Genomic DNA, 17,962 nt, shown 5'->3' on the forward strand with positions numbered 1-17,962 from the left:
AGAGCAAAACCAAGAAGAAATGACTGTTGAGCTGAGATGTAGCATGGAGGCTGCTTCTGTATGCTACCTCTGAGACACTGTTTAGTACTTTTTGCTCGGAAATATTGAAAATCGCAAAATCTTCAAGGTTTATCTTCTACATTATTTGCATGTTTCACTCACCTGTGCCACCTTGCTTATTAGTGCTTTACCAACGCCTTTCCCTGAAAGACAGATCATGTGCATAGCTTGAGATCTTTTGTAAATACAGATGCACAGTGATGATGAGACATCTTCTCAGAGGCTGTACTGTACCTCTGAACTCAGGCATCACATACAAGTCCTCCATATAAATGGCTCTGCCTGACCAGGAGCTGTAAGCATGGAAATAAAGCGCATAGCCGATCTTTGTGTGCCCTGAAAGAAGAAAAATACCAGTCTGAGTGATCTTACAGTTCACAGTTAACAGTTTCAGTATTCATGAAAATTGTAGATTTGTTTTGTTGTTTGTTCCCACTGAGTTAATGACTCTGAACATTTAGCACAATGATTATTCACAGCATAATGCTTTACTTTACACTCTAAACACATAACCATATATCATTTCCTTTACATCGGTGAAAAAATTATACGATTTGTGGTGCTGCTCACAGTTAATATGCAGCAAACTTTATAAATGAAACCTCGCATTTCCCAGTGGTGAGGCTGGTTAGGTCATTTTAACCACTATTACTTCTCTTTTTGGTTTTGATTACTTAGAGGCAGCAGAACATCAGGAGTCATGTTGCTAGTGACCAGGGACACTATGCAATATATTCAGTTTTAGAATTTATATTCAGTGTTAACTGTAGCCTGGCTTAAAATGTTAATGCTGTCTTATTTTAATGAACAACACTGTCATATGCAAAACTAGGGTGGCACTGGCACTAGGGGTGGAAAGAGATCATTTCAGGGTGGCACATGCCACCCCTCTACATCCGCCCCTGCTAGTGACTTGATCAATCTAATGATTCTGAGTCCAAAACTATTTGGCTGCTAACTTCTCTGCTGATTGGCTCTGGGCAGTTCATGTATTTATTGAGTTTTTCTAGCAGCTGATGAGAGCGGAGCACAACATTGATGAGGTCCAGGACATTAGTAGCTACTTCTCAGTATAGCCTCTGATAGTTGAGGTCTGCAGGAAAAAGACCTGTGTCATGGAAGGAAAAAGCACAGCTGGGCAGCAGAGGGTATATCAATGGTCTAATTACTACATTCTTAGGAAAAGCAGTTAGCTTTGTTATGTAAGAAGTGTTTCAGGGGGGAGACTAATGTATAATACTAAGTACTTTGACGAGAAGGCTTACAACCCTTTTTGTACCCTGTTTGGGTTTTATATTGGTTTATCAAGGCTTACAGAATAGAAAAATCGCTTGCTAGAACATGAACATAAAAAACACTAGAGAATTTAACGGTTTTCCATATTTCTTATTGTCTTTCCCTAACAAGCAACAAAGACTTTGTGCTCACTCCAAGACCTACAGGCATAGTTAGTATCAGTGTAGTGAAAACAGTGTGTAAAAACTGAGTGTAACATGATCTCCCTCACCTTCTTTGGTTTTGTGCTGTTCTGGCACCTCAGCGATGATCCCATGAAACAACGGGTTATTGGAAAAGCCATCTTGCTCCAAGTCTGAAAAGAAATTACAGACATAAACATCCATCCATCCATCTATCCATCCAACCATCCATCCATCCATCCATCCATCCATCCATCCATCCATTCTCTTTCACTTATCCTTGGCTGGAGCCTGTCCCAGCTATTTTAGACAAATATAATTTTTTCCCTAATATTAAGGTCACACATTACAGAGTGTTTGCAAACAGGTGTTTTGGACAGAAGAAAGAGGTCAAGGACAGTTGGTGGTGGAATGAAGAAGTGCAAGAAAGTGTTGAAAGAGGCTAGAAAAGAAGATTAGGGTGAAGAGAGTGTGTTGGAAAGATGGAAGGAGCAGTTTGAGGAACTGATGAATGAAGAAAATGAGAGAGAGGAGGACGGGTGGAAGACTGCTGGTCTGCAGCTATGAAGAGGATGGCTCTGAACCTCTACTGGGATATCACCTTGGATTTAATATGTTTATGAAGAGTATAAAATAATACATTTACAGTTAAGGCAAAAACTTGAGACATCAGTACATACACTACCTTTCTGGGTCACTTTCACATGCTCTGCCAGGTTTTCATACTCTGCCAGTTCCTGGAGAAAATCATAAATAGCATCAGCTGCCATCATTTATCAGGACATGCTAACATCACTGTTCCTCAGCCGACAGCAGTGTTGGGCAAGTTACTTTGAAAAAGCAATTAATTATAGTTACTAGTTACTTCTTCAAAAAAGTAACTGAGTTAGTAACTGAGTTACAATATTCTAAAAGTAATTAATTACTTGAAAAGTAACTATTGCGTTACTTTAAAAAAAACGTTTAACCCTGTGGGTTCCAGGGTATAATTGGCCATTTTTTACTACTCTTAATTTTCCCTCCACATTTCACCTTTAAAAACTATTTGCTTTGCCTTGTTTGGTATCATCCTTTTCAGCACAACCTCATGTGTCTGAATTTACAGTCATGTTTTCATTTTGGCATACTGTACTAATACAATTGATCTAAAATCAGACAAAAAACATAAAGTAGAATAGAGTAGAAAGAATTCTGAGAATTCTGAGATTAAAGTCAGAATTCTGACTTTAATCTCAGAATTCTGGAAAAGAAGAAAAAAAAACATGTGCCCACTTTTTTTTCCCCCCCAGTGGCCCTAATCCTCTTCCGTACAACAGCAATATTGTGGTTTTGAAAAATTGCATGGATTTAAGGTTTACAGTCTAATATTCTGAATCACACACACAGCTGGATTGCATGAGAGTCCCACATATCAGCTCACCATGATCATCCGCGCGATGTCTTTGCAGTCGTCCAGATTTGCCGCGCGGAGGGAGAAAGCCATGTCGAGTGGATGTGATGAGGTTTTGTTCCAGTCTGTTAGAGGACGGACTGTGAGAAGTAGACGAGCTCGAAATTATTGACACTTTAAGCCTTTGCTCCTCTGAGTCCAATGTGTTACTTCAGTTTCAACAAACAGCAGACATGTCCTGGAACCAGGGACGATTTTAGCCCATTTTGGGGGGTGCTTCAGCACCCCCAAAATGAATCAAAGCACCCCCAAAGATTTCTTACTTTTTTTTGACAATATTTGCTGTTTGTGTGACACACTACTAAAAATATAAAAAGCATACAGTACAGCATACAGTACTTGGTTGAGACGGAACATTTTAACCACAAAAGTATAGATAACCCCTCCCCCCTCCCAAAATGGTTTGTTCCAGCTCGCCCCCACTCTGGCTCTAGGGTCGTTGCTGCCAGAGCGATGGTTGGATGGTGGCTGAGACGCAGCGGAGCGCAGGTGGAGTGCCTGGATTAAAACAGGACATATTAGCAGCATTGAACCTTCAGTTACTCTTTATGTAGTTAGATAGGAGTCATGTTTCTTTTTAGCTGAAAAACCTTACACCCAGGTAACCTGCAGTGTTGAAAACGTGTTTTCCAATGATGTTTGCTACCCTACAATCTGTCCTGCTCTGTAGTAAATTCAGCGACATTTGACCGTCCTGTTGCTCCCATTGAAATGGGTACAGCCTATTTAAAATCTAAAACTTAAAATTGTCCGTAGCCTGCTGTTGTTACCACTGTCCTGTTTGAAATGGATACTAACTAGCTAACTGACTGAATGCCCATTAACCTTATAACTCCTGTTGTGTGTGTGTGTGTGTGTACACAGAGACAGCCAGGTTCATAATGGATATGAGGAAGTTTTTTCAAAAACAGGAGCCACATTCAGGTAAAAGTGTAAGAACAAATGATCCATCAATAAAGGATAATGTTGGATCAGTGTTTCAATATTTTATATCTTTTATTAGATGTTCATGTGGTTTGGTTATTTGCCTTTTGGTTGAAAGTACACTGAGAGAGGACTTTTCGTTAGTGATCTTAATAATTTTTTTTTCATATTAATGTAATTTTTTCATCTAATTGAATACAATCTGTTTGTGTATGATTGTCAGTCCAAAGAGGGAGAGAGGAAAGAGGGGAACGTGAGGAGAAAGTACAAGGTCAGGAAGAACCAGGTAAGAAAACAGACAGGGAACAGTGACAGCAAAACAGAAACTGTTAAACTGACGAAGAGAAAAAATCTGATTTTACTCACACAATCAGGAAGTTGTGTTCTCCCTATATTAAAGCTGCTATACAGAATCTGCAAAACAAACTGGGTTGAAACATTTTTGACCCTCTTTAACAAGATTCCAACATAACATTATCATTGATTGGGGAGATTAAAATTAATGATATATTTTTATGTGGTTCAGCCACAACTCTACTAAAGCCTCAGCCAGGTAGGCCAACTTTTGGACTGTCCAGTTGTCTGTATGACTGCTGCATACAGACCTATGTGGCAGAGAAACACTTATCAGTGTTTCTCAAACTTTTTACAGTGTGTACCACCTGAGAAAAATGTCAAGCTCTCCCAAGTACCACTATGAAAGCATGAAACTCATAAATCTTACAGCACAAAATTAGTATTTTTAAATTAGTCAAATTAGTATCTGCAGTAAAGATTTTTTCATGCATTGTATACATTCTACCACAGGCAAAGTTGCCTCCATTTTTATAGTTTTTTATTAATATTTTGTAATAATTTATTCTGTTTTGGGAGTGTTTTTTATGTATCTGTATTATATTATACATACACATTAAAAGTGAATGTCTGTCCAAAACATGCACTCAGTTTACTTCTTACTCACTATGAGCATCATTTAAATAACCTTTATCAGATTTGATGGTTTTGTTACAGACTTTTCAAAAAAGTGTTTTGCTTTTCTTTCACAAATGTGGGGATTAAATTGTGTTAAAATGTACAAAACGGTGATGTCATGTTTTGTGACGAGGACCCAGGCAGAGAGAGACTTGATGAATTTAAGAATCTTATGATTTAATAAAGAAATTTGCAGACTTGCACAGAGATGGTAAAATTATGATGACTGATAGCAGAGATGAAGACAACGGACGATGAGGACAGGGAGGAACAGGGGTTTAAATGCACCAAGGAGACAGTCAGAGGGAACTCTGGACAACTGGAGACATTTAAGGATGCAGGGACTCACAGAGACAGGGAAGAAGTCTCATCGTGACGTGTAAAGTTTATCTTGCCTGGCTGGGCAGCTCTCTGGGTGCTCAGCACCCCCAAAGCTCTGATCCTAGAATCGCCCCTGCCTGGAACCACTTTCCCCCCGCTGCTCTGCAGCTGGATACACTCATGTAGGCTGGAATGTGTGACACTGAAAAATCTGATATCGATCCAACTGTGGGGGAGAGAGAGAAGTGTGCCGTGACTGCTGAAGCGAATGCATCATCAGAACGCTTTATATAACCTACATACTACTCTCAGCAGTGTCCCTGAGTGAATTTAAAACTGACTTTGAAAGAATGGAAGAGCAGATCAGAATTATAAAGGGATATTTTAACAAAGGGCATTCACTTGGGGCTTCATGCTATGGAAAATGAATGATTACTGAACCTGAATATCTCACTGCTGAGAGTAATATTGAAACACAAAATGAGTCTGGTGAACCTGGAGTCAGTTTATTCAGCCTTACATTCTCATTTTTTCATAAAAAAAAATATTTCCCTCTGGTTTTTTTTCTGAAAAGTCATGTTTAAAAAAATAATAATAAACCTAATTAAGCTTCTAAACATTACACATGTTTTTGGTTATTTTTTCAACAGTGCATTTTCTTTTTATTTCCATTTTACATATCATCAAAGACTTTTGAAAATAATATACTATAAAGTGCTAAATAACAAATGTGCTAAAGTGTTAAGTTAACTGTAAACATTCCCAGAAGTCAAAGTAGTCATGAAGAAGAGATGTATTAACCAGGCTTCAGTGTTTTTTATGACTGATATGAAGATAATTTGTTTCCTCTCTGACTCCGGAAGACAAAGAAGTGTTTTTGAAATGTTAGACATATGTTAAACACCAAAACAAAACAAAAGATCCAGAAGGAAATGTAGCTTCAAATATAAGTCAAACAGAATAAATTCACTGATGTGTGCTGGTTAATATTCATCTGATGTGTTGCCTATTTTTGTTAGCTTAATACACATCTGTTGAACTCATCCACAAACAAATGTTTGAAATTTAACTGATTCTTTGGTATCCATCCAAAATTTGACAGTCCAGTCTGGCAGCCCAGTGTAGCTTATTATTAACTCCTTTCAGTCCAAGCAATGGAAACCAAAGGTAGTGACCGCTGCCACAGTCCCAGGAAATCTAGAGTTTATTGTAATTCAGAGAAACTGGTAAAGCAAACAACCTGTTATATCAGTTAATACAAATACACAGTACACAGCAGCATGCATGCACAGCATGGTGGTAATTTTTTATCTCTGTTCATGAAACACAAAATAATAACCAGTCAAAGATCCATCTAAAATGAATTTTTAAAAAGAACAACCAAACTTTGACACGAACGTTTAGGTAAAGAAGCATCATTATATAAAAAATAAATATAATTTTAGTCTAACAGTGAGGGATTTGTTTCATGGAGATGGGCTTTGTCCACCAAACAGCGAGCCACTCTACCATGCTAACAAGTGCTAACATCTCCTGACTAAAGAGGTGCTAAATAAATAAAAATTTAAAAAAATGTTGTTTTTTTTAACTTTAAGTAGCCAAAGGACTTAACTCATCTACTTTATTTACCATTAGAGTGCAAATTAAACTGTTGATCATGTGGTGAGGAGCATAAACTTGTTTCAAGAGTTCAAAGAGTTTAAAGTTTTACTGTTGAAAGCGTCGCTGGATCTTCACACTGTGTGTTGTCTGCCTAGCTGAGCCAGTTTAAAAGTGGCATGGCAACTGCTAATTTATGGAAACTACAATTCATAATAAAGCATCAGAACAAAAACTGTAGAAATGGGATTTTGTGTTGTCATCTTCAGTGCAGGGGGATGAGTACAATACATTCTCTCAGTTCTCTGCCTTCAAATACTTTTCTCCCATCACCAGTGACCGTCCTTCACTCTCCTGCCTTGAAAAACAATTCTCTGTTAATCTGAAACAGACACAAATTTAAAGTCAAAAACAGGCACTGACTGTCAAGAAATGCTGATAATTTCTACAAACTGAAAATACTTTTTCATTTAGAAATCTTAAAAAAAGAGAAAAGAACAACATCCACTTGCTATTACGATCTGTGTACGCCTTTTTTTACACCTGGAAAAGTTATATCTGGTGTTTGCCCAGAGGCCTGAAATCACTGCCTCCTGACAAATCAGATGTCCGGAAAACTGCATCCTGTATGGGAGAGAATTCCTTCATTCCTGGAAGATCTCTCAGACTGGTGTGCATGGATGGTAGGGGGGGTTGTAAAAGTTTGTGTTTCCTCGATGAGCATCAGTATTGAATATATAAATTCTTATACCCAACGTTATTCCTTGATTGTTTTTTTTAAAATACAATTTAAATGTTCCTTAATATGTGATTCTAAAACAGAGCACCTATTTGTACTTGCTGACTTCATGTCAAATTTGCATGTAGACTAACCTCATGTTCGATTTCTGTTTTTATATTTATTTGTTACTCTCAGACACTAAAACCTTCTTTTAAATATTAATTTAAAGAGAAGCACTAGATTTCCACATGTTCTGCATTTTTGTCTTTCCTGACTTCAAATAGACTGAACTTTATAAATATATTAGGTCTTTTTCAATCTAACAGAACAAAGCACTTACACCACACATTTTTAACACTATATTACGCTGCAGTGCTTTTCCTCTCATAGATATTCCCGCGTTGCATTCAGTCTGTCTGTATTGTGTGTTCAATCTTTTCATCAACTTCATCATCTTTAATCAACCTTCACCTGGAGACTGGCGGTCCATCACAGAGGGATTCCAGGAACGCTGGAACTTCCCTCTCTGCTGTGGAGCTCTGGATGGGAAACACGTCCAAAGGCACCCCATATATCATATAGGAGACGTACACATTGATATACACGAAATATTTATTCCATTTCTTTTTTTGTGGTGCCCAAATTTATGCACCTGCTTGATTTTGTTTAAACAATTATTGCACACTTTTTGTAAATCCAGTAAACTTCTTTTCACTTCTCAAATATCACTGTGTGTGTCTCCTGTATGATATATTTAACTGACATTTTTTATTGTAACAACCAACGATTTATACAGGAAAATAATGGCTATTAACAAGGTTGCCCAAACTTTTGCATCCCACTGTATTAGTATATTCTACATGTGTCAAGTCGTGTGCCAACATTTGCTGTGTAGTAGAACTGAGACATTAGTCATTATAAAAATTTATTTGAAATAATATTAAAATTCTCAAACAGAAAAACATTAAACGTAAATATATAAAATATAAGTATTTACAGAGAGACAGGAATAAAAAGGACCCAGCTGCTCTCCAGAGCAGGAACAAGGCTGAGGAGGAAATGCTCCATTGGAGACTGGCGTGGCCTCTTCAGGAACTCCAGGATGGCCAGCTCCACCGCCGATGGACCGTCCTGGGACCAGTCCCTCATCTGCCTCGGAGCTGTCCTCCTCTCTGGGCCTGTAAAACAGCACAAAACACAAAGAAATGAGAAGGCTGCTACTAGATTTTAATTTCAACATTGAAAAAAAACAACAACAAAAAAAACAGGATATAATCAGATTAGTTGTAGATATTTAGTAAAGGTGATCACAAGGGAATCCCACTGAGTAAAAAGCTATCAGTGCTGCTGTACATCTGATGCATACCTGTGGGTGCAGGAGCTCAGGGACTGGGGAGCAAGGAGAAGCAACAGGGGATGCTCTGCTGCAGAATCAGTTGGTTCTGTCAAGACAATATTAAATGTTAACAGGTTGAATACAATAATCATAGCGAAAGTATATACAGTGGTCCCTCATTTATTGCAGCAGGGGTTGTCAGAAGAACTAGCCCCTCGCCACGCACTTCATACACTTTTTTCCCCACACACATGAACATTAGTCACAGTTCTCACAAGTTGATTCTCAAAGTACAAACCTTTGTAGATTGCAAAACGTAAAAGTATTTTTATGCCGTGTTTTGTCTTCATCTGCCTGCCACTTTCGTGCGCCTTTTTCCCTCGCGGTGCAGGTGTCTATTTCCGAATGAGGGTCATAGTTATGGGTGTTTTTGTGCTGTTTTATCTGTTGGACATGATGGTTATAAAAACAAAACATAAATTTGACAAGCGCAGGAGACACGACATGGAGGAGATTTGTCAGTCAGGCTGCAGAATGCAATGCTGTACTGTGCAAAAAAAAAAAAATCAGATTGTGTGTTGCATTTTGTGCACACGCGCGTATCGCGCCAACCGCTCGAGTTGGAAAATCTGAACTCCGGCGTCAAATCACGAGTCAAACGCGCCCCACGCGCTATGTAACGTGCGGTGGAGATGAAGCCAGCCGCGGAGGTGTGCAGGTGGATAGCGAATGAGCTACAGCTTCTGACTTTCCAAAAGTACTCATTTATTTACAATATCAAAAATAAAAGTGTTACCTCTACCACACATTACACGAGAGCACACTAGTCCGCGTACACACGGGAGCATCCATTACAGGGAGAGTACGAAGAAGAACAAAAAGGGGGTGACACACCAGTCATGAGACAGAAGGCGCCGCCATGTGGTGATACACTGCATTACAATAGCAACTGTTACAGCTACACTGACGCGCGTTTCAGGCGTTTTCGCGTTTTCGCGACGCAAATCTGCTTCCGAATTTTCGCCAGACGCGCAATCGCGTGTCATCGCGCTCTTTCCATTGACTTTACATGTAAACCTGATGCTCTTGCCGCCTCTATCGCGTTCGGAGCGAAAACGCCCCAAACGCCCCTAATTTGATGCGTGCACATTCGCACCTCAACGCGTGTCCAAGAAAAATCCATCGCGTGTCAAAATTGCATATTTTGACGCGCGTGAACCGGAAATGTGGGAGGAATGTGGGAGGAAGTTTTATTATGCCGCGCTTTTTCTCCGTCTACGGCGCCACTTTCGTGCTCCTTTTTCCCTCGCGGTGCAGGTGTGTATCTCCGAATGAGGGTCATAGTTATGAGTGTTTTTGTGCTGTTTTTCTATTGGACGTGATGGTTATCAAAACCAAACATGATAAGTTTGGCAAGCGCAGGAGACACGACACGGAGGAGATTTCTCAATCAGGCTGCAGAATGCAATGCGCATTGTTGAAAGCTGTACGGTGCAATAACAAAAATCAGCGAAATGTGAAGGGTGAACAGCGGGACCACTGTATACTGTTTTATTACTAAACAAAATATATTCCTATATTACAACATGCATAAATTAACTGCCTACATTAATTCACTGTAAACCTTGTCCTTCTGACTGACACTCCCCTGCTGCCTCTCCGGGCTGTCCCTGGTCCTCGGGGGGAACTTCTCCACGGTCCGCACCATATTGCCACTAGTCTCCCGCGGGGTGAGGAAGGGGTCCAGAAACCCCATGACCGCAAAGAACTTCCATCTCTTCCCCGATCCTGCTGCAGACCCACTCCTCTTCTCTGTCCTCTTCTCCTTATTATATGTGTCCCTGAGGCTCTTCGACTTTCTCCTGCAGATGTCCTCTGAATAAACACATTATCTTGTTGGCGGAAAGGTATTTGTACATCAGTGGGAAAATAGCGGGACAGTAGGCGTCAGTACCTAGGTCAGAGCCACGTCACCAGCCTCCTGATTGGTTGTCGCGGCGCGAATTGACGCCGGAGTTCAGATTTTCCAACTCGAGCGGTTGGCGCCATACGCGCGTGTGCACAAAATGCAACACAAAAACTCACGCGCGTGTTTTTTTTTCGCGAGTCAAACGCGCCAGACGCGCTACACTGGCGCACGTTTCACGAGTTTTGGCGTTTTCGCGACGCAAATCTGCTTCCGAATTTTCACCGGACGCGCAATCGTGTGTCATCGCGCTCTTTCCATTGACTTTACATGTAAACCTGACGCTCTGGCCGCCTCTATCGCGTTCGGTGTGAACGCACCGTAAGTATGCTGGACTGTCGTAAAAGCAACAAAGTAGAAACTTATGGATGTATTACCCCTACAATTATAACAATGAAACTGAAATATAAGGAGACTTTCTGACAGTCACTGAGCAGTCTGAGACCTAACCAGGGGAATCAGGGGATAAAAGCCACAAAACAAACAAAAATCACATCAAAAATTCCATTTTGTTTTTCTCCAAAATATTGGATTCGGGTTACCTTTTCGTGTCAATGCTCACTAAAAAATAATAATAAAAAATATGCTTCTTTGTCAGCAGGGGGAGCTAGAAATTGTAAATCACTCCTATGTTAACAGTTAACCATGCAGCAAAGCGATTTTATTCTGTGGGAGTGCAAGTGGTGATGAGAGTAAACTAAAACCAGGTGTGTAAAAAAAATAGTTAACTGAAATAAAAATTAAAACTGCAGGATACCCAACAGGCTTTGTTGCATGTCATGACTTGGGATATTTACATGACTCATGAGACTATGAGTCAACTGTGTAATAAAACTAATGGGAAATACATTTTAGAAAAATAATCAAAAAACATATTAATTAAGTTTTACAATTCTGTTTGGAATCATTAACCCTCCCTCAAACTCACTGCAAGCCAGTGATTAAAAGCTTCCCTGTGTTGAATGTCTGAATGAAATAAAAGTGTGTTCTCACTCCCGAGGCGTAACACCCCGAGGATTTGTCACGTCCTGCGGGGTTCTTATGCGACGCACTGCGTTATGGATGAAATCTGGGTCAAGAGGGGGCAATTCCCCCTTAAACAAACGTCCTGCCCCCTTAAGTCAAACTTTTTGAAGTTGAGAAATAAATAAATAGCTTGCCCACAAACTCAATATGAACAAGATTTACTACAGTAGCTGAAAAATCCGCTAGAGAAGGAACAAATGAGATGATATATTTCACATCTGGTTCGCTCTTTCCCTCCGTGCTCTGTTTGTGCGCAGGCTCACACAGCACTAGGCAGAGAACCCCCCTCAGCTAAACATCCAATCACTGTTAATATGCAAGTGACCCGGTGTCAGTAGGCAGGGCAGAACAAAATTAAGCAGCTAATCTCTGTCCTCAAAATCATAGCGACTGTAACTGACAGTGAATTATTTTAATGTTCTTCATTGTTTTTGTTAGAAATTCAATTTATGAACCCACCTTTTTGAGATGAAGTGCGGCTCCGAACTACTCTATGGCAGGCAATGAGGTGCGTTTAGTGTGTCTGTTAAGTTGAGTTTCCATGAAACCTCGATAAACAGGTATTTATGTTTCTACACGTTTATTTGCTGGATTTGTTTTGATAACAGTGTTATTGCAAACCATGTCACGTGATGGTTTAAGTTATTTAATTCCACTGAATATGTGAGACAAACTAAAGTAGGTTTATATTTTTTATGTTCGAGGTACTCTCATGTTTCTAAATGTAATTGCCTTTATTTTAATTAGTTCTCACGATGACGACAATGAGCGATCATGTTGGTGAACTTGGAATAAATCTGTAAACAAAGAACTTGTTTGCGTGGTGGCTGACGGGAGTAACAGTGACTCGTGAGATAATTAACAACAACAAAATACATCTATATTTGTCAATGGGGGACTAGTCCATTGTTCTTCTCACAGTTTCAGTCTGGTAGAGAGGTGTTTTTCTCTGTGAGCCTGGCTGATGCATAGAGCCGACAGGCTGTCTGTCAGACCCGACACAAAGCCTCGCCCCCAGCTTTCCTTCCTTGTACTCACAGCGATTTTAGTAAAGATCATTTACTTTTGTTACATAAAAGAAAGAGGAATTTGGTGATCTTGGCCCACGAGAAGTCTGTAACAAATAACTAAGATATGGATGAATCTGTAAGGGCTTTTGGAAAGGGAAACAGGAGACTTTTGTTTTAGAGTGGACTGTGGAGAAAAGAGAGTGGAGCTGTTCAGTTGCAAACAGAGTTCAGTTCCTTGCAAAACAAATAAGCTTAAAACAAGAAATGTTCATAGAATGAGTAGTAGGATTGATCTCGTTTTCACCCCCAAACAATCATTGGGAAATATTTTGAGTTGTACAATAGGTAATATTAAACCAGATCATGCACCAGTTTTTGGTCAGTTAAATGATCTAAATCTTGTCCCTCAGGTTCATATCTTGAAATTTAATAACTTTTTGATTCATGACCCAAAATTCGAAATATTTTTAACTGATCAGCTCAAACATTTTTTAAAGGATAATGCAACCCCTGAAGTTTCTCCGGGCCTGCTCTGGGACACCCTCAAGGCTCAGGCCTGCTGAATATGATAATTATATCATATTCAGCAGGCCTGAAGAAGAAAAATCAGCATGTTTTTGGAAGTCATTTAAAAATACCTTGATATATATTGTGTATTGTGACATAGCCATAGATTTTCCTCATATCACCCAGCCCTAACTGCAACGAGAACTTATTTACATCTGCACCAAAAATACTGTCCACTTTGTTCCAGTCCACTTTAACCCCTGAGTAGAGCTCTATAAATGATGCAGAAATTATATGATTTTACTGCTTTCAACTCATCATGTGCAACAAGCTCTGATGATGGACAAAGCAACAGGACTGCCTTGTGCTGTTGATGCTTTTCAGGTTCACATAGATGTTTGATGTCTGGAAGGTTCTCAGTGATGATAATAACTCATCTAAATGTGCTAAACTTAAGGTAGAGTGCCTGTTTTGAAACTATAAAATGTGGAAAGTAGAGATATTTGTGTTACAATGTAGAGCGTAAAAGTAACAAGTTCTTCTGACAACTTTTTCCAGCAAGGACAGATAAGTAGAATTTTCAGTTAAGTACAAAAATGAAGTATTTGTACTTTATTACTTCCCACCTCTAACAACTGCTAAATATGGACATTGTCTGAATTATGTGACTTATTGGTAACTTGAGACAAAAACATGCTCAGGGGAAATGTATAAAATTAGCTTTATTCTATGATGTTATACACTTTATTATAAAAATCCTCTCAGGACTGGAACATCCACTGCCTGAGAGCCAAAATGTAACTGCAACTCAATTAGAAAACTAATTTTATGCCATTTATGTGTATATAGACATATTTGAACTTTATTCATTTTGAAAGGCGTGCTGCACTGCGAGCCTATGAGCACAGACCTTTAGACAACCTACTTAGTTGTAGTAGCTTAAGTTAGGTTTTGGAAGGGCACTGAGTGGTGCTCCATCCCTGCATTGCATGGACTGACCTCATGGCTGCAGAGCTCAAAAGGTCATGAGGGTTGTTTGAAAGCTGAGCCAGATACTTTAGTGCCTCCCCCTCGCAGCGCATGCAGTGGTAGCCCATGGTAGCAGTGGTGTTGAAGCAGCCCTTGCTGAGGTAAAAGTCCATCGATGGTTTGTTCCAGTCCAGGATGGTGAAGTTGAGCTGGTGGCAACCAGCAGCCAGACCCAGCTACAGGAGAGCAAAACCAAGAAGGAAGACAGGAATGACTGCTGAGCTGAGATTTAGCATGGAAGCTTCTTCTGTATGCTGCCTCTGAGACACTGTTCATCATGTTTTCGTTCAAATATTGAAAATAGGTTTATCCTCTACAGTATTCAGATGTTTCACTCACCTGTGCCACCTTGCTCATTAGTGCTTTACCAACACCCTTCCCTGAAAGACAGATCATGTGCATTACTTGAGATTTCCTGCAAATACAGTGATGATGAGACATCTTCTCAGAGGCTGTACTGTACCTCTGAACTCAGGCATCACATACAAGTCCTCCATATAAATGGCTCTGCCTACAAACGAGCTGTAGGAATAGAAGTAAAGTGCATAGCCGATCTTTGTGTGGCCTGAAAGAAGAAAAATATCCTTTTAAGCTAGCTTACAATTTACAGTTAACAGCTTCAGTATTCATTAAATCTTCTATTCATTAAATATAAACATTTGTTTTGTTGTTTCATTGAGTTAATGTCTCTATATATTTAGAACAATGATTATTAACAGCATAAAACTTTATTGTAAACACATAACTATGTATCATTTCCTTTATATCAGTGAAAAAATGATATAAAGGAAAAAACTCTAACCCTAACCCTAACACCTGAAGACAGTCAGAAAAATATATAAGGAACTTTTCAGACTAGAATGTCACTGGTGCGCGTCTTTTATTTTGACAGCAAATGCGCACCTGCGGACCACTTATGTGCACTCCTGTTTATAAATGTAACCTCACAAGAAGGTGACTGTTTCCTGTTTCTTTTGTTGTCTTTCCCTGACAAGCAACAAAGACTTCATGTTCACTCTAAGACTTAGAGGCACACTTAGTATCACTGCACTGAAAACCACAAAATCTATTTTACAGAGAATTGATTTCTGAATCGGACAAGATTTTTTACGTGCTGATGTCTTATCCTAAACATACTTGCTCCACAGCTCCTGTAACTTACCATGACAATATACCCTGGTCAACATGCACTGCTTTAGTAACCCTCAAAATCCAAGCAAATCCTACCACTTTGGTTTTGTCCTGAGTTTCCCTTTTTGGTTTTCCTAGTAGATCAGTGCCGGTTAGTTACTTTTAGGAGTTTGTTGAGATAGTAGCTTGAAGCAGTGTGAAAACTGTGTAACATGATCTCCTTCACCTTCTTTGGTTTTGTGCTGTTCTGGCACCTCAGCGATAAGCCCATGAAAGAACGGGTTCTTGGAAAAGCCATCCTGCTCCAAATCTGAAAAGAAATTATAGACAATTAAAAATGGCAGACAGGTCTTATTCCTGACATTAAAGTTACACATTACAGACTGTTTTCAAAATGGTAAACAGAATGGCAAACAGTTATCCTTTGTGTTTTCCCTGGTGAACTCTATGTTTTTATCCACAGTGTTGATGTGAGCAGTGAAGGATTCCACTTCTTGGGTTTTGATTTTGACCCAGATGTCGTCCATATATCCATACCAGTGGCTGGGTACTCTCATAGCCACTAAAAGAGCCAAGAGCCTTTCTTTCTACTTCCTCCATATAAAGGCTGGCTACAATAGGTGACACCGGGGAGTCCATGGCACATCCATGTTTTTGTCTGTAAAGAGAGACTACATCAAAGGACACCATAGTTTCATCTGGCTCAAGTGAAAGTTTCTGGACCTTGTCGGTGAAGTCCATCTGCATCTAAAGGATAAAGGTCACTCTTTCGAGGATGCCAATGTTCACATTTTGGACAGAGAAGATAGATGGTTTGAAAGAGGAGTGAAAGAGGCCATTTATGTCCACTGTGAATGACCATCTTTGAACAGAGGCGGTGGATTACAACACCAACTGTCTGCCATCTATAATCCAGTGTTGAGATCCCATCCCAGATGCCTTTAACGCCCACTTACATCCTTGGCCATTTGACCTCGGGAAATCACATGATAGGTTGGGGCTAGGTTTCACAATGAGCTCACCTGAATCCTTGGCTGATTGTGACCTACACCCGTTTTCACACCTTGGCTCGTGTGATTAGGTAGAGGATCATTAGGGGGTCCATTGTCCCTCTTGGGGGGAAACTCCCACTGGGTTTAAATCTGGGACTCTCCACCATTTGACCCTAAAACTGAAGAAGCTTCTCGGATGAGAGGTGAAAGCAACTTAAAGAAGTCCAGATGCTTTTCTTTTTAAGCTCCTTAGACTATGATGACGCGAATGACTGAGAACCTTCACAGATATATTTTGCTGTACATTTTAGGAGGAACACCCTCAATTGGTGCGGGAGTATGAAAAGGAATCAAGGAAACTAGCGGATTATAGGAACCATCTCCTAAAGCAGAGTTGTTCCCAAGAGTTTGCGCTTTTGATCCACGGTCAGGGGACACAGAGCAGAGTTGATTCTAGGGAGAGCACAAAATCGACTTCTAAGTGAAAGGATAAGACAGGAGGTCCATTTCACTATAGATGCCCTCCGGAACAAGATTAGCCAGACTCTGCAGGAACTGAAAACACTTCTGTCCTCCCCTATTGTAGAAGAGGTTCACAAGTTTGTGAACAAGGCTCAGCAGCCCCAACACTCTAAAGGAAAAGAAAGACAAAGCAGGAAATTCCACACTTTGCTATCAAAAACATTCACTTCTCATTCAGAACCTACACAACACAGAGAAGAAAACACACCTGAAGACAGTCAGAAAAATATATAAGGAACTTTTCAGACCAGAATGTCACTGAACCTGAAAAGATAGTGCTAGCCAAAGGACTCAATTTTGCCATTTCTCCTCAACGGTTGCCCATAGTGGACCTCATCACAGACACAGAAACCGCCATATGGATCAATAAATTATCACAAACAGAAGCAGAGCAAATCAGGATGAAAGTTTCAGTCACCAGAGACCAAAGGGATTGATGGGCATTGAGCCTTTTGGCAGTTCTTAAGTTAGGTTTTTATGATCAGTCCAAATCAGCTTGGCCTGGGGCCCTGAACTCTGGGAGAGCACCGCTCCAGTACCAGAGGCGGCATCAACTTCAACTATGAATGGTTTCTTAGTGTCAAGAGGAACCAGGACTGGTGCAGAGGTAAAAAGAGGTAAACAGAAATTAGTTTTAAAGCTCTCAATTGTGATGCTCCTGCTTACATCTCTGATCTTTTAGAACCCCATGCTACCTCTTGCAGCCTGAGGTCATCTAATCAAAGCCTGTTGGTAGTCCCACAAACACCAGAGGAGAGAGATTTTTTTAGAGCGATGGCCCCCAGGTTGCTTTGCCTCATTACATTTCCTTGATTGTATTTATTCTTTTAAACAACAGCTTAGGACTCATTTATTTAGATTGGCTTTTTACTAGATTTGTGCGGCATGTTCGATTGTGCTGTTTTATGTACATCTGTTTAAAGTTATTGTGAAGGACTTTGTGGTTCTTATCCTGTGAGGAGTGCTATATAAATAAAT

General features: G+C 39.9%; 2 protein-coding genes across 7 annotated transcripts in view; both read right to left on the bottom strand.

The window, feature by feature from the left end:
- LOC100692450 (diamine acetyltransferase 2) overlaps positions 1-5,306 on the bottom strand; it is a 59,600-nt gene extending 54,294 nt beyond the window's left edge. For 3 of the 6 annotated variants that reach the window (XM_025906161.1, XM_025906160.1, XM_019354054.2), the window contains exons 1-5: positions 2,899-3,105; positions 2,164-2,215; positions 1,568-1,651; positions 295-396; positions 163-203 (exon numbers count right to left, since the gene is read on the bottom strand). In XM_025906161.1, the coding sequence (XP_025761946.1) occupies positions 163-203; positions 295-396; positions 1,568-1,651; positions 2,164-2,215; positions 2,899-2,961 (342 nt within the window). In that variant the 5' untranslated portion in view covers positions 2,962-3,105. Of the gene's footprint in view, positions 1-162; positions 204-294; positions 397-1,567; positions 1,652-2,163; positions 2,216-2,898; positions 3,107-5,282 lie in introns of those variants that run through there. The other 3 variants (XM_019354061.2, XM_019354057.2, XM_003449397.5) reach the window with 2 other exon arrangements.
- An 8,731-nt stretch (positions 5,307-14,037) lies between these two features.
- LOC112845256 (diamine acetyltransferase 2-like) lies at positions 14,038-16,027 on the bottom strand. The gene is made up of 5 exons (XM_025904714.1): positions 15,886-16,027; positions 15,697-15,780; positions 14,803-14,904; positions 14,679-14,719; positions 14,038-14,515 (listed from the first exon to the last, which is right to left on the bottom strand). The coding sequence occupies exons 1-5, from the start codon at positions 16,025-16,027 to the stop codon at positions 14,255-14,257; spliced, it is 630 nt and encodes a 209-aa protein (XP_025760499.1). The 3' UTR covers positions 14,038-14,254.
- Positions 16,028-17,962: the final 1,935 nt, after the last annotated feature.

This window comes from Oreochromis niloticus, linkage group LG3, assembly GCF_001858045.2.
Source record: "Oreochromis niloticus isolate F11D_XX linkage group LG3, O_niloticus_UMD_NMBU, whole genome shotgun sequence".
NCBI classification, from domain to species: domain Eukaryota; kingdom Metazoa; phylum Chordata; class Actinopteri; order Cichliformes; family Cichlidae; genus Oreochromis; species Oreochromis niloticus.